This window comes from Arvicola amphibius, chromosome 2 (genome assembly GCF_903992535.2).
Source record: "Arvicola amphibius chromosome 2, mArvAmp1.2, whole genome shotgun sequence".
NCBI lineage: Eukaryota > Metazoa > Chordata > Mammalia > Rodentia > Cricetidae > Arvicola > Arvicola amphibius.
This window is the reverse complement of record NC_052048.2, coordinates 126,953,051-126,968,640: the sequence shown is the minus strand read 5'-3', so window position 1 is coordinate 126,968,640 and position 15,590 is coordinate 126,953,051. Positions and strand designations below refer to the sequence as shown.

The window sequence follows — 15,590 nt, the reverse complement described above, 5'->3', positions numbered from 1 at the left end:
CCCATTCCATATCTTCCTCATTTTCTGGAAGTGCAGTAGTGTCTCATAAACATGTGTTGCTGGGTCAGGACAGTATTGCTGTTGATGCTGTTTATATGGCATGTGTCCTCACTGTCTGCTTTCTTTTTTTTCTCCCTTAGTTCTGGACATGGCAAGACATGTGCCACTGTACCGGGCTCTGCTAGAATTGCTCCGGGCCATTGCTTCTTGCACATCTATGGTGCCACTGTTATTGCCTCTTTCTACAGAGAATGGTGAAGAAGAAGAAGACCATTCAGAATGTCAGACTTCCGTTGGTACATTATTGGCCAAAATGAAGACCTGTGTTGATACCTACACCAACCGCTTAAGGTACAGCACTTTGTTTCTCTTGACCTTGCTTTTAAACAGCGTTTTAAAAAGAGTTCTGTAGAAGTTTTTAGCTTTTCTTCTTTATTGAGACATACTGTTTATACTTACACATATATACATACACACACACACAAATAGCACAAAAGCACTATATCAACATAAAGAAAACGTATCCACCCATGTCTTATACCAATGTCCCTTTATCACTATAACTTATTACATGTACTCATGAGTGATATTATAGGTATAGGCAATGAGTTTTACTAAATGTACCACAGTGTGTTCATTGTACAAAAGATATTAATTTCCCTCAGCACTGATGTCAGAGACACCTTTAAGTGTCATTGAATACACTCCAATGGAATTGTTCTTACTTCTAATTCTACATTAAAGATACTGTGTTTTACTTTGCCTAGTTATTGGTAGCTGTTTAGGTTATTTTGTTATAATAATCTCATACATTTAATTTTGATGTTTATATAAAACCTCTACAACTAGAATCTTAGTGTTCAATGTCTGTATTTATATATTACTTTCATCGTTTAGATTCATGTTATATTTATGCCATAACCTTTCTTAGAAGTTAGAAGATCAGTCATTATTTGTTAAAATTACAGTGAAACTAATTGCTTATTGAACAGTGGTATTTTTAATTCACCTTTGGTCAAAGTTTATCCTTGAAGACAATGAGTTCTGTTATGAAAAAAATATATAATCTATAAAACCTTTTTTTCACAGAGTCAATTTTCCTTAGAGATGGCCTTTAAAGATGGTTTTTAAGGCATTTATATTATTCATGAGAAATTTGTGTGTGTCAGTAGATTTCTAAGTCAATGAATGTTCTTTCTCATCTTTGTACTATATTTCCTTTGTTCTCGGTTGTTTTGCAAGAATCTACATTACAGGTTTAAATAATGCCACTGAGTTGTTCGTTAAAAGAATAGTTCTGTTTTGGCCCAGTGTACTGACTCTCTGCCAGTTGGGCAAGAATCATATACTGGAAAAAATTAGGAAATTACTTGGTAAATACACATAAAGCTATAGTTTACATCAGGAGTGGTAGCATGTGTCTGTAGTTACTCGGGAGCCCAAAGCAGAAAGATGACTTGAAGCAAACCTGGACAACAGAAAGAGACTTTTCGTTTCTGTTTTTTTTTGTTGTTGTTGTTGTTAAAGATAAGACTCATGCTACTCTATTATTAGGAAATTAGGTTGTAAAAATCCATTTTCATTGATAATTTTCTGTTGTATAGAAGAAAATAATATTGTGTTTGGTTGCATTCTGCTCTGTCCTCCCTTTTGTTTCCAGTCTTTCTGACTGAGGTCTGGGAAGCCAGCGTAGTTCTGTTCTAATAGTATGTTGTGCCGGGTTGTAGAGGTGCACGCCTTTTACAGCAGCACTTGGGAGTCAGAGACAGGTGGATCTCTGTGAGTTCAAGGCCAGCCCAGTCTACAGGAGCTAGTTCCAGGACAGCCAGGGCTGTTATACAGAGAAACCCTGTCTTGAAAAACAAAACAAAAAAAAAGCAGTGTTGCCACTATTCAACCAAAAACATTAAATTGTTCAGTTCAAGTGGTGTCCTTTATTGAAAATTTTGTCCGTGCACTACAGTTAGTGTCTTTTGCTCCTGTACTCCAAACATGTTGCTCTTAACAATATGTCTGTTACATACCAAGATGGAGATCTGCCTTGTATTTCTCTGGTTTATTTTGTGTTTGGGGTAACTATATTTGCTTATAACTAAGCAGTAAAAATGCATACTTTGGGCCAGGTGGTGCTACATGCTTTTAATCTCAGGACTCAAGGAGGCAGAGGCAGGCTGATTTCTTTGGGTTCAAAATATTCTTCAAAGGTATCTTTCTTTCTGCGTATATCCCTATCCTGTCTGTATAACCCTGGTCGATCCTGTACAGGACTTATGACAAGGAATTATAAGAATTCTTATTTAGGAATAAGCTTTTTGCAGTGTATGGTAGGTAGATTCCCCATTGCTTATTTTGCTTTTCTAACCCTGTCCATTCAGCAAACGTTATATAATTTAATAATGGATTTTTGCTTCTCTGCAAATGTATTATTTCACTAGAAAACTTTATTTTCAGATACATAATAACTGAATTTGTTTTTCAGTTAATTTTCTGGAAAGGTGATACAACTAGAAAACATATTTTAGATTTAAGACTCATTTAAGAACAAGCACACATATGAAACCACAGTAACTGTCCACAGAGCTTATTTCTTTTCTTAGTTTATGTCCATAAAGACCTATGCAGTGACTGGTCTTAATTAACCCCCTTTGCTGGGGTGTTTTGTGTCAAGACTTGTAAAGTGAATGTTGTTTGGTTGGGATCCCATTGGTTTCTGTTAGAGGTATTTGTCCTGTCAGAGAAGGCAGTCAAGGCCTAGTGTTGTTCCATCTCTGCTTCTTATTGAAGGTTTGATACAAAGTTCAGTTTCAATTTCACAGAAAGTAAAACTCATACCTTTTTAGTCTACCAAGACTTAAGACTTACACTGCCTTTTTTTTTTAATTAAAAATAAAGTGTATTTTGTCTTTTTACCAAGCATAAAAAGGGCACCCCCTCCCAGGCTTATTGTATTTTTCATTAATCATCTTAAAAGAAATTGTCTTCATTTTTAAGATCTCTGATTTGATGTTGGTAGTTACATACATGTGCAAGATTCAGCATCATAACCACACACCCTCAAAACAAAAAAAAATGTTAATGGAGTATGTAAGTAAAGATTAGAGGGTGTCTGTGTTCCAGACTATGTTTAAAAAAATGTTAGTGCTGAAAGAAATCATTTCATATGCTAGGAATCTAGGGAAGCTTGATGTGCCATTAAATGTAGATGACAGACAAAGCTAGAGAGAATCGAGGCTAGATGATGAAGGTTCACAGATTACTTATCTTTAAAAATGGTTGATGAGAGCTGGCAAGGTGACCCCAGCAAGTAAAGGCACTTACTAGTGCTGCTGACCTGAGTATGATCCCAAGCATGCCCCACATGGTGGAAGGAGAGAACCAATTCATGAAGGTTGTCCCCTGTCCTTCACACATGTGCCAAGGCAAGTGTATGCCCCTTCAAATAAAATATAATAAAAAAAACCTCAGTAGCTATCTAATAATGTGATTTGTGTTCAATAGGTGATCTCTAAATATAGTTGAATGGTTGAAATAGGAGGTGAAATAAGGCCATGAAAGAGCTTTTCATCACAGCAGTTGTTCCCTGAGAATTGTGACTAAGAAATATGGTGTTCAGTTGCATTCCTGCTGATATATTATGGACTTGATATAAAGTTAGTTCATTGGTAGAAATACATTTTGTATTCAGGACATTTGGCTTAAAATGTAAGTAGTGAAATTGGGGCAGGTCTCCAAAGAAGTGAAAGAGATCAGAAATAACAAAGATGCACATTGGGTCTGACTGGTTGTATAAAACTTGAAATTACATGTTTATTGCTGCCCAAGTCCAGAGCCACTACCCTGAATTTCATACTAATCTAATCATAAGGGATCATAACCTTAATCATAAAGAATTTATTGAGGATGAATTTCTTTTTTTTTAAAAGATTTATTTATTTATTATGTATAGAACATTCCTTCCATGTATGCTTGCATGCCAGAAGAGGGCACCAAATCTCATTATAGGTGGCTGTGAGCCACCATGTGGTTGCTGGGAATTGAACTCAGGACCTCTGGAAGAGCAGTCAGTGCTCTTAACCTCTGAGCCATCTCTCCAGCCCCGAGCATGAATTTCTGTAACTGTTAATTGGTACTTTTCTTTTTTTTATCTTTTAAGTTAATTTTGATTAGTGTAATGCATCTGCTTCAGTCCTATGCTTGTCAGTTTCTTGCACACAAGCCAAGCTTTGTGATTGGGATGGTCTAGTATATATTCATTTGCCACAATACAATGTAGTAACTGCTGGTGCAACCTTAGAGACGGCCTTACTCTGTACCCCTGACCCACCTGGGACTTGCTGTTTAAACCAGACTAACCTTGGCATTAAAGGCATTTGACACCATGCTTGGGTCTGCCCTAACTTCTTCAGTTTTTAAATTGCTTGACGATGGTATGGTGGTACATGTATGTAATCCCAGCATTATCATAGAAGTTTTGGGCTGGGTCGGATTATAGAATGAGACCCTGTCTCAAAAGCAAATAAATAAGGAAAGATTAGTCTGGGGCTGATTGGTGGGAAGTTTAATGGTTAGGGACTTTCTGGTGGCAGGGTAGGGGAAGCTATCTTTAGCTAACAGAAGGCTGGTGGGCCCTGAGGGGTGGCATCTGCTGAGCCAGCAAAAGGGGCTTTGGGGGCCTGCTGAGTCAGCAGAAGGCTATGGCGTTCCTGCTGATCTGTTGCCCCTAAGCTGTGATTTTCCTGAGTATTGTCTGTTTAGCTCTGACAATTCTAGTGAACTGAAACGAAATCTGGTCTCTCAGGCTATTAGGAAAGCCTGTCTTTGCTCTGGTCTGCCCCCGCCATGCCATCTTCCCTCCCCCTGACACCCCTCTTAATTTCTACCTCAGTAATAAAGTTTTATGTGAAATGGCAATTTGGGTTTTTTTTTTTTTCTTTTAAAATCAAATTGTATTACATTAGTTCTCTTTTATCTCAGACATAATAGGGGTTGGAGGGATGGCTCAGTCCTTAAGATCACTGGCTTCAAAACCAAATCAGTATACATGATAATGGGTTGTGCTATATCTCAAGCAGTTTTAATACCAAATTTGAATCTATTGCTTTTAGTTTATAATACATTTCTAGGCACATCACAGTTAAGTAGCTTGTTTCTGTTATCTAGATTGTCAGAGCTGTCAGGGACTCTTTGGAATTCAGCTTGCCACCTTTTACAGATAGGAAGGTCCATAAAAATTGTGACTTGGAGTGCTATAATCAAATTTTTTTATTCCTAATACTGCAATCAATGTATTCACTAAATTAAACTTAGCCTCAAAAGACCTATTAGGTTTGTTATCATACCAAATCAAAACAGCAGTGATGGGGAACTGGATATTTATAGTGTAGAAAAATAATTTAAATGTAAGTAATGAATTTAAAATTATTTTTACAATTAAAAAAGGAATAAGATCTGAAGAGAAACCCAAGAATTAATTTATAAAACATCTCTATGCCAGAGAGAAGACTCCATGCCTGTGACTTCATTAATGTTTGCATCATATACACAAACATACACAATAAATAAAATAAAAATCTGTAAAAAAAAAAAAAAAAAAAGAAAAGAAAAGCCCCTATTCTATCGATAATCTTTGGAGGCATATGAAATAATACAGATTTTTTTACATTTTTTCTCTTTGTTTCTGTAATATCCATTCATTTTCATTCCCTAAAGAATTTATAATTTAGAACTGTGAGAAGTCATTAAAAGGTAGTATATTTCAATTGATATGCACTCTAGTTATAACTTTTAATTAGTAGAGTACCAAACCATATTTTTAAGACTTAATATTTTGGTGCTGGAGAACTAGCCCAATTGTTAAGAACATTTACTGCTCTTACAGAGCCAAGATTGACACACGTGATGACTCAGCCACCAGTAACTCTAATTCTGGGAGATTTGACACTGTTCTCTGGCTTCTGTGAGCACCAGATACAAATATAGTGTACATATATATGGCAAAACTCAACTCACACATGAAATAAATAAAAATCTTTAAAAAAAAAAAAAGAGCCATATGTTATGATGCATATCTCCTAGCTGCTTGGGAGTCCAAGACGGGGATTTGTAAGTACAAGGACAGCATTAGCAACAGAGTGATGGATTCCACCACCTCACCACTGCCACTCAAAAAGAAGATACTCTGTTGTTTAAGAAAAGGATTTGGAGTGTAGATAAGATAGTTATTGTGCTTTATGTACATATTATTTCCACTTGAATGGAAATATAAGTGTCTAGTGTAAAGGTCATTTTGTTACCTACAAACTACTTATACTGTGAAGATATTTGAACCCCTTTGTTTTCTACCCAGTAGCTTGTGTGAGATTCATTTCCTGCTGGTCCCTACAGCCTTTGTAATCTCACAGTGGAGTCAAAGTGTATCTGTAGTCCTTTGGTTCCCCTTTAAGTAGATGTGAACTTTTCCTCACTTTTCAGAGGTAGGAGCAGTATTTGTTAACTATTGGTCTATAGTAGCTAAATAATCATATTCTGCAGTATTCAGTATTACATGGTTTCACCAAAAACTTGAGAGACATACTTGCTGCTAATCGGAATTAGGCTTAATTGCTGTAAGGGTAGAATACACATGACATTCAGTATAAAGTGCTTCGAATGTAAAACTTTTCTTTGGCAGTCCTCAAGTGAGCATTCTTATTTTCTACTTTTCTTAGCAATCTCACAGGGTCTTTGTAAGAAGAAATCCTTCATACTCAAGTAAAATGTTGATAAAAATACTGGGTGCTGGTGGTGCACGCCTGAATCTCAGCAGAGTCAGGCAGAGACTGGTGGGTTTCTGTGAATTTGAGGCTATTCTGCTCTACAGAGCTAGTTCCAGGTTAGCCAGGGTTACACAAAGAAACTATGTGTGGGATGGGAGGAGATAGGGGGCAGAGATATCCCATTCCTTTTGGTTTTTTGAGACAGGGTTTCGCTGTAGTTTTGGAGCCTGTCCTGGAACTAGCTCTTGTAGACCAGGCTGGTCTCGAACTCACAGAGATCCGCCTGCCTCTGCCTCCCGAGTGCTGGGATTAAAGGCGTGTGCCACCACTGCCAGGCTCTCCTTTTTTTTTTCATCAACTGAAGTTTATTATTTGACCTGTTCTATTAAAAACAAAACAAAACAAAAAACAGATTCTCTTACTTTAAGCTCCCTTAACATTGACCTTATAAAAGTTCAGTCAAAGCTTTTCTTTCCCCAACTCCTGCTTCTGTTTCTATTGAGAAAACGATCCTCGCTTCTTCTGCCTCTTATGCTTGCAATATAAAAGTCCTGATTCCTTAATCAAGAAGCATTAGATAATGCCATATCTTTTTTTATTTTAAAAAAATAAGGTTTTTTTATTTTTTTTTTTTTTAAGAGAAAGAGATGAGATGAGTTGTTAGACACCAGTCTGGAGCTGGATACTTGCTGGTTGTTATGCACATACATATATGGTTTTAAACACAAGAATATGTTTCAATTCCAACATGATTTTCCATCTCAAATACCACTCTAGCCCAAGCCATCACCATCTCTTTGCTGGACCTCCCCCACTCAGGAATTCCTAACCAGCTTTTTTCCCCCTCTGTTGTCCTGTAACACAACACAGCAGAATTTTGGACCTAAGACCACAACATAATCTGTCCTTTCTCCTTAACAAACTCACCTCAATGGACTTGTAAGTGACTTAGAATGCAACCCCACTGCAAAGCCATATCTTTATTCATTTCTTTTTAAAACAACATTAGGCAGGTTCGTCTGTCAACAATTGTTTGTTTTTGTTGTTATTGTTGTTTTTAAAACTGTGTAGCTCTCACTGACGTGGAACTCGCTATGTGTACCAGGCTGTCCTGGAACTCACAGAGTCTCCCTGGCAGTCAAACTTTTTAGTGTTATAAACAGTGAAGCTGGTGTTTATCTCCCCATCCTCCCACCCCAGCTGAGGACTGAACCCTTGCTGCCACTGCACTAATCCCAAACCCCACTCTTTCTTTTAGGCTAAATAGTGTTGTCCCTTGGTAAACTGGTGACAGTATATTTGTGGCACCTCCATTTGCACATACACAACCTAATACATTGTGTGACATTCAGAACCTAATATATTGGACCTAAAAAGGCTCCTTGTGCCTGTGTTTTAAGTGCTTCCCAGTGGCACTTACTTATTCTTCCCAAGGCTTGGTTGCTTGTCTGGCCACCCCACCCCTTTCTTTAAATCATTAAAAATTCAGCTGGCTCTTTAAGTTAGAGAGAGTTTAAGTAAAACTAAAAAGAAATATTGTTAAAATGTAGGCTTTAACTTAATCATGGGACATGCCTCACAGAGGTCCTTTCCTTACTTGTGGGCATGTCTTATCAATGACTTTGATGCTTCCTGGAGATGCTGGAAGCAAACAGTTATCTACGGTAATTTTTTTTAAATGAACATCGTATTTACTTTTGACCTTAATTTTCTTTAAGCTATAATTCTGGTAAAGGATTTTACAACTAAGGAAAGAAGTGTAGTTATTGTTTCACGGCTTAATGTTAGTGCTAGTTTCCAGTAGTCCTGAACCTTTAAGGCCACTCCTTCACGTGGCTGCACTTTTAAATGCTTGTTTCACTTTGTGGGACTTTTATCTTAGAAACAGAAGTTAGGGAATTAAAATGAGTTTGTTTTCCTTTTGCACTATTAAGAAAATAGCTGTTTTAAGTATGTTTTATTTCTGAATTATAAAGTCACATAATTCTGATACAGTATAGTAGAGTAATATCTGACTTGATTTTGGCAGTGATACTAGTAGAAGCCATTAATATGATCATGTTGAGGTCTGGAGTTTTTTTAATATATATAACACTTTTGTTTATTTTGTGTTTGTTTGTGGGTATTCATGCGCCATGGTAAACATAGCAGTCAGGGTGATTTGCTGGATAGAGTTAGTTCATTTCTTTCCTTCCACCTTGTGAATCCCCACTGTGCAACTCAGGCTTTCAGGCCCAAACTAATACCTTTACCAACTGAGCCATCTTACTGGCCCCAGAAACTTTTTGGTTTTATTTCTGTTCTTTAAATCTTTTTGTTTTGAGACAGGTTTGCCCATTTTGCTCACATCCTAGTTCAGATTTTTATCTACAGAGCCAAACTTCACTTTATTAGCTTTTCAGATGGAATTCACAGCATAGAGGAAAATGTGTACATTGTGATAGTAGAAACCTCAGTTGCTTCCTCATATTTCTTCAGGGCAGTGATCACAACCAGATTCAACGTATGCACAGAGCAGCGGATGCCATGGTAGCGGCCGTCGCTGATTGCTCTTACCATGTTGGATCCATTGTCAGTCTCAGAGGCCTTCTTCCAGCTAGGTGCCTTGAACCCAAATAGCTTTTCACACAGACTTCAGGATGTGAGCTAAGGTATGGCCTTTTTTCCTGAGCTGGGCCTACATAATGGGTTGACAGTAACCTGCAGCTTTTGTAGACAAGGACTTCTGTTAGACATTAGTGGCTACAGTTGCTGATAGGCAGGCAGTGCTTATCCATCCTCTATGTGAAAATCCCATCACCATTTGGAGTCATTTTTTGTAAGTTTTTGACAAACTATGGAAGTAAAACTTACTTGACAACCTGCTTTGTGATTCTACCATTATCTTCAATGTGAAATAATTGTTTTTTATGAACTTGGTGTAAATTTTATTAAATTTCTGAATTCTTGAACTGCTTAAAAACTTAATTTTGGTTTTAAAAAACATAAAACTTACTATCCTGCTAATACTCTTACAATAGCCTGTCAGTAATCTTCCTTTAAAGATTGCAGTTAAGCCGGGCAGCGGTGGCACATGCCTCTAATCCTAGCACTCGGGAGGCAGAGGCAGGTGGATCTCTGTAGTTCAAGGCCAGCCTGGTCTACAGAGCGAGTTCCAGGTCTGGCTCCATAGTTACTGAGAAACTCTATCTTGAAACAAACAAACAAAAATTGCAATTATGAAATTGTTGTCCATACTCAGGAGTGCAAATTAAAAATGAGTGATTTCCTTAGTATAACTTTTATGTCACACTGGTAAATACAGTAGAGCACTTAATTGCATTGATGCAGTTCACTCTCCACACTGAAGGCTTTATTTCCTCAATAAACAGAAGAACCTGGTTTCATGTCTTCTTAGCATGGTGAGATACATTAGCTTAAAATCGTTTCTGAGAGTAAATAGATCAGCTGCTTGAGGCTTAGAGGCATCATTTAATTTTTACTACAAACATGAATGTTTTCTCAAATAAGTTCCTGACTCCTTCCTCATTATAATTCAGTGTCCTAGTAGTTTACTATTTTCTAACCTTAATGAAGCTTATAATTGGGGAGGGAAAAATCCTTGTAAATCAAGAGTGGCTATTGTAATGAACCTCTGTACTGTTCTTGATCCTCAGCATTTGAAATTGGGTATAACTTTAGGTAGATACTATTAGCAGCCTATTTGAGCTTTTCTACAAGAATCATTTCTTCATTAAGAAATGGCCAGTCTTGGTTGACTCTCGAAGTAAAATTATCTGATATTTTAGCTTTAAAACAGTGCCTATTCTCTGCTTATAGGTAAACACAAATGTTTATATACATGTACACACATTGAGGCTAGTGCTGAAGTGGTATATAGTACCAACACATGCTGAGTTATTTTCTGGGTGGCAAAGGAAAGCAGCCATTTCTTTTCTGTGACTTCTTAAATCAGAGGGAAGGTAAGGACAATGATCCAGTGACACATTGTACCTTTTCAGTTAGGTTGTCCTGCCAGGCAAGAGATAGTAGATAACATTATTTAGACTAATTGTGGATACTGGTGGTTTTGATACATTGGAACCAAGTACAGAGCATAAGCCTTAATGCTATAGTTTTTTGCTGCTGTTTACCTCATAAGTGGCTTGTTTGCTACTTACTGTCTCCCTATAGTTAAGCAATGAGTTACTTTTGAGCAGATTTGTCTGTGTGATAAGGTTTATTTTTGTGTGTAGATGGCATATTATTTTGTTAGATTCTTCAACATTCTGCTGATTTTAAAAATTGATTCTCAGCCAGGCACATACCCTTAATCCCAGCACTAGGGTGGAGGCCAGCTTGGTCTACAGAGCGAGTTCCAGGACAGTCAGAGCTACACAGAGAAACCCTGTCTCAAAACAACAACAACAACAAAACTTCTCTATAGCTCCATGCCTTCTTTCTGAAATATTTTAATATAATGATAAAGTCTTTTTGTTGGTAGGTATTCATATAGAAAAATAAGTGCTATAGAGTTTAGATTGTGCCTTAGAAAGATTTCATATATCTTTGTCTGTGTTGTTTATTTTGAAACCTATACTTCATTAACAGTGATAATTTGTTTTGAAGATGTAAACAATAGTTATTTATTAAGTGAATATTATTTGTTAAAAGTTGCAATAGAAGAAAAAGAAATACTTAGTTGTGATTTTAGTGAATCTTATATTGAGCTGATACTCTGCCCTGTACACTGAAACCTTGCTGTGACACATGCTATTGTGATAATTTGATAATTTGGGGGCCTGAAAAGAAGTAGTAAAGTGATGCTTTGAAGTGTTATAACACATGGTATTAGAGGTGTGGAGCAGCTGCTTATTGTGTCTTGTAAGAGACCCATTTGGGGGCCTACTCTTTACTATGAAACACTAAATTCTTTTGTTCTCAGAAATTAGCATATTCAGTGAAATACAAGTAGTATTTTTAAATTGCCAAGAAGTTTTTGATTCCAAGGTTTTGTAAGACAAGAGTTTACTAGTTTACAAGAGAAGAAGTGGGTTTTTTTTAACCTCTCGGTACTTATAATTGTTTATTTGGTTGTTTACCTTGATAATTATGTAATGCTTATTTTTTTGTCTTTTAACTAGGTAGGAACAGTCTACCCATAACTTTGTTTGTTATTCTAGGGTAACATATACTCTGTCATTTTTAACCACTGTTACTGAATTAAAGTAATTTATTTATTACTTATTTGCAGTTCTAAAACTTAATTTGCCTGTATTTCTTCTCTCTCTCTGTCTGTCTCTTTCTCTCTCTGTCTGTCTCTCTCTCTCTCTCTCTCTCTCTCTCTCTCTCTCTCTGTCTGTCTCTCTCTCTCTCTCCCCCTCCCTTCCTCTCCCTCCCCCTCCCTTCTCCCTCTCCCTCTCCCTCTTCCTCTCCCTCTCCATCTCCCTCTCTCTCTCCTCCCTCTCCCTCTCCCTCTCCCTCTCCTCCCTCTCCCTCTCCTCCCTCTCCCTCTCCCTCTCTCTCTCCCTCCAGATCTAAAAGGGAAAATGTTAAAACAGGAGTCAAACCAGATGCACCTGATCAAGAACCAGAAGGACTTACTCTTCTGGTCCCAGACATCCAGAGGACTGCTGAGATCGTCCATGCAGCCACCACCAGTCTGCGGCAAGCCAATCAAGGCCAGTAGTGTCTTATGCTATTTTTTTTACCCTGTTTGTACAAACTATGTTTTATCTAGCAAGTCAGAATGTATTTTTCCCCATTTTCAGGTAAGTTTTTGAACTTACAAGTTCACTCTATGTTAGATTTTGTTCTTTGTCAGTTTAGTTAAGACTATCTTCTAAGTGTAAAATAATTTATCTCTGTCAGGTGTGCTGGCACAGGTCTTTAATCCTAGCACTTGAATGGTGAAAGCAAATGGATCTCTCTGAGTTTGAGACTGGCTGGTAGTAAGTTCTGGGCTAACCAGGGCTGCTGTATAATGTGACCTTGTGTCAAAAAATTAAAAAATAAAAAAACATAAAAATTTATCTCTTCTACATATAATAAATGTAGTAACTTAAAGACATGCATACTAATTTCTTTTTTTCCCCTTCTCATTGAAAGTCATGGAATTGAAAAGCATCATTTTGTTAGGAAGTAGTAAATTGAGGTTGCTGCGTGTGATGGCACATACCCGTAATCCTAGTACTTAGCACAAGTTCAAAGCCACCCTCTGCCTCATAAGTACACCCTGCCCCAACTTATCTCTCATTCCCCAGACATGTGAAGTTGCAGAACTTCCATGTTCCATGTGTTAGTCCTGGAAGAAAGCAATGACTTTGTGTCTGTTGATTCACTTGTGCTGTTTAAAAGTTAATGAGGGGTTTGCCCATTTTTATGTTTAGGAAAGAGAAAAGTAATCCCATTTCCTCAAAGTGATAAAATAGGAAGATGGTTTTGAAAAATGTGATAGAAATTTAGTAATAAAAGCCTAAATGTAGAAGTGGATTGTTTTTAATTTAATGTCACACAGAAAGAGAAGAAGGGGTGGGGGCTGATTGAGAAGAGGAAAGGTATTTGTGGGAGAAGATCAAGACAGTAATGGAATATGATTAGAATACATTGTTTGTTTGTTGTTGTTGTTGTTTTTGGTTTTTTGGGTTTTTTTGAGACAGGGTTTCTCTATGTAACAGCTGTGGCTGTCCTGGAACTTCTTTGTAGACCAAGCTGGGCTCACTCACAGAGCTCTACCTGCCTTTGCCTCCTGACTTTGCTGGGATTAAAGGTGTGCATCACACCTTACTCAGAATACATTATTGTATACATGGATGAAACCTATTGTTATATATAATTTGTGTATGCTAATAAAAACATTTTAAAACCTATACTTATGTTCTTTATCTTGAAATATTAAATTACAGAAAAAAAACTAGGTGAATACTCAAAGAAAGTGGCTATGAAACCCAAACCTTTGTCAGTATTAAAATCACTTGAAGAAAAATATGTGGCTGTCATGAAGAAATTGCAGTTTGGTAAGTTGAAATTTCTCATCTACTACAATGTCATCATCACCCTTCTGGCAGTGATGATTAAGTGTATGGTAAATGAGAGATTTCTAGACTTGAGCTAGGTATGGTGACACTCACTTGTAATTCCACTACACTGGTGGCAGAGGCAGAATTATGATTTTAAGGATAGCCTGTGTCATATTGAGATGCTGCCTCAAAAACTGTTCATGTGTGTGTGTTTAAAAATGTGATTGTGACCTGATTTCTACTTTCTCTACACACATGAAAGCTTCTGCTATCCTTGACTTGAGGTCCCTGTATGTATAGACACAACATAGAGCTGCCCTAGAACAATCTACACAAATAAAAGCACAGGTGGAGATCTGCAGAGCATGAAGATAATGGACTTTCCTTTCACTTTCTGCAGTGCTGGGGCTTGATCCCAAGATATCATACAAGCTAGGGATGTGTTGTGGCACTTGTTAGCAGTTCCATTAGGATGGAAGAAGAGATTCAAGGCTTCTTTGTGACATTTGTATCACAACTGTTTTCCATGCTGATAATCTGCTTCGGGTTTCTGTCTCATTTTAGATACATTTGAGATGGTTTCTGAAGATGATGATGGAAAATTGAGTTTTAAAGTAAATTACCACTACATGTCTCAGGTGAAAAATGCCAATGATGCCAACAGTGCTGCCAGAGCCCGCCGTCTGGCTCAGGAAGCGGTGACGCTTTCAACCTCACTGCCTCTATCATCGTCTTCCAGTGTTTTTGTACGCTGTGATGAGGAGCGACTTGACATCATGAAGGTAGAAAGCCTTCCTCAGCTACTCAAGTACTCATGGAAAGAAAGCAATTAGACATAGCCTGAATTTTACATTTCAATGTAAATTTTCCTGACCACTTAGGATGGCAGGAAAGGAGCTGTGTTTTAAGTTCAGGATGTGCAGGTGAGACAGCATGTGAAGACTCAAAGAAGATACCAGAAGAGACGCCTCTTCATAGTATCAGAGGGTTCAGTGCTGAGGAGTTAAGAGGATAAAGTATTCTCAGGTGCCACACTCTTGTTTTATAGACTGCTTATCAGAAAAGGTCTTTCATCTATGAGAAATCTGTGAATATCTTTAAGTTTTATTAATAAGGTCATAGCAATACAACATAACTTGTACTTTTCTGTTTTAACATTGTGATCTGTCTAATTATAAAGTCTGAGCAAAAACTGTATTAAGAAAAAGTAGAGGGTGCTGGAGAGATGACTCAGCCGTTAAGAGCGCTGCCTGTTCTTCCAAATGTCCTTAGTTATATTTCCAGCAACCACATGGTGGCTCACAACCCTCTGTAATGAGATCTGGCGCCCTCTCCTGGATGGGCCGGCATACATGCAGGCAGAATACTGAATACATAATAAATAAATATTTTTAATAAAAAAGAAAGAAAAACTAAATATTTGATGCATAGTGAAAAATTCTTTACATTTATGATTTAATTCATAGGCTAAATTCAGACAGCTAAAATTACTGATTTGTTGACTTCTTTGAGATGTTTTTCTTAGCTTTGATTTTTCTGAATAATTTTTCTGTAGGAAGGTCATAGACTTTGCATGTTTGGCCATTACTGCATAACAGACACTATAGCTTCACACTTGTGTTTCCCTGTGGAGCACTGTGCTATATGTATAAGACTTCCAGCCTAGAACCTCTAGAATAAGAATAAGTTAGTTACTGTCTATGGCCTCCATGTAGCTCTGCACTGCAGGTGGCCCCCAAGTGTAGCTCTGCGCTGCAGGTGTCATTGCGTCTGTTAACTGACTCAGGTGAAGCTCAGTAGTTGTTATACTTGACTACTGGCTCTTGCTGTTTTCCTC

The 15,590-nt window shown here is 37.4% G+C and overlaps 1 protein-coding gene across 1 annotated transcript in view; it reads left to right on the top strand.

The window, feature by feature from the left end:
- Positions 1 to 15,590, top strand: part of Birc6 (baculoviral IAP repeat containing 6) — a 181,515-nt gene that overhangs the window by 149,900 nt on the left and 16,025 nt on the right. Inside the window, 4 exon segments of the mRNA XM_038320792.1 lie at positions 141 to 351; positions 12,270 to 12,415; positions 13,640 to 13,750; positions 14,318 to 14,535. Coding sequence (XP_038176720.1) covers positions 141 to 351; positions 12,270 to 12,415; positions 13,640 to 13,750; positions 14,318 to 14,535 — 686 coding nt within the window.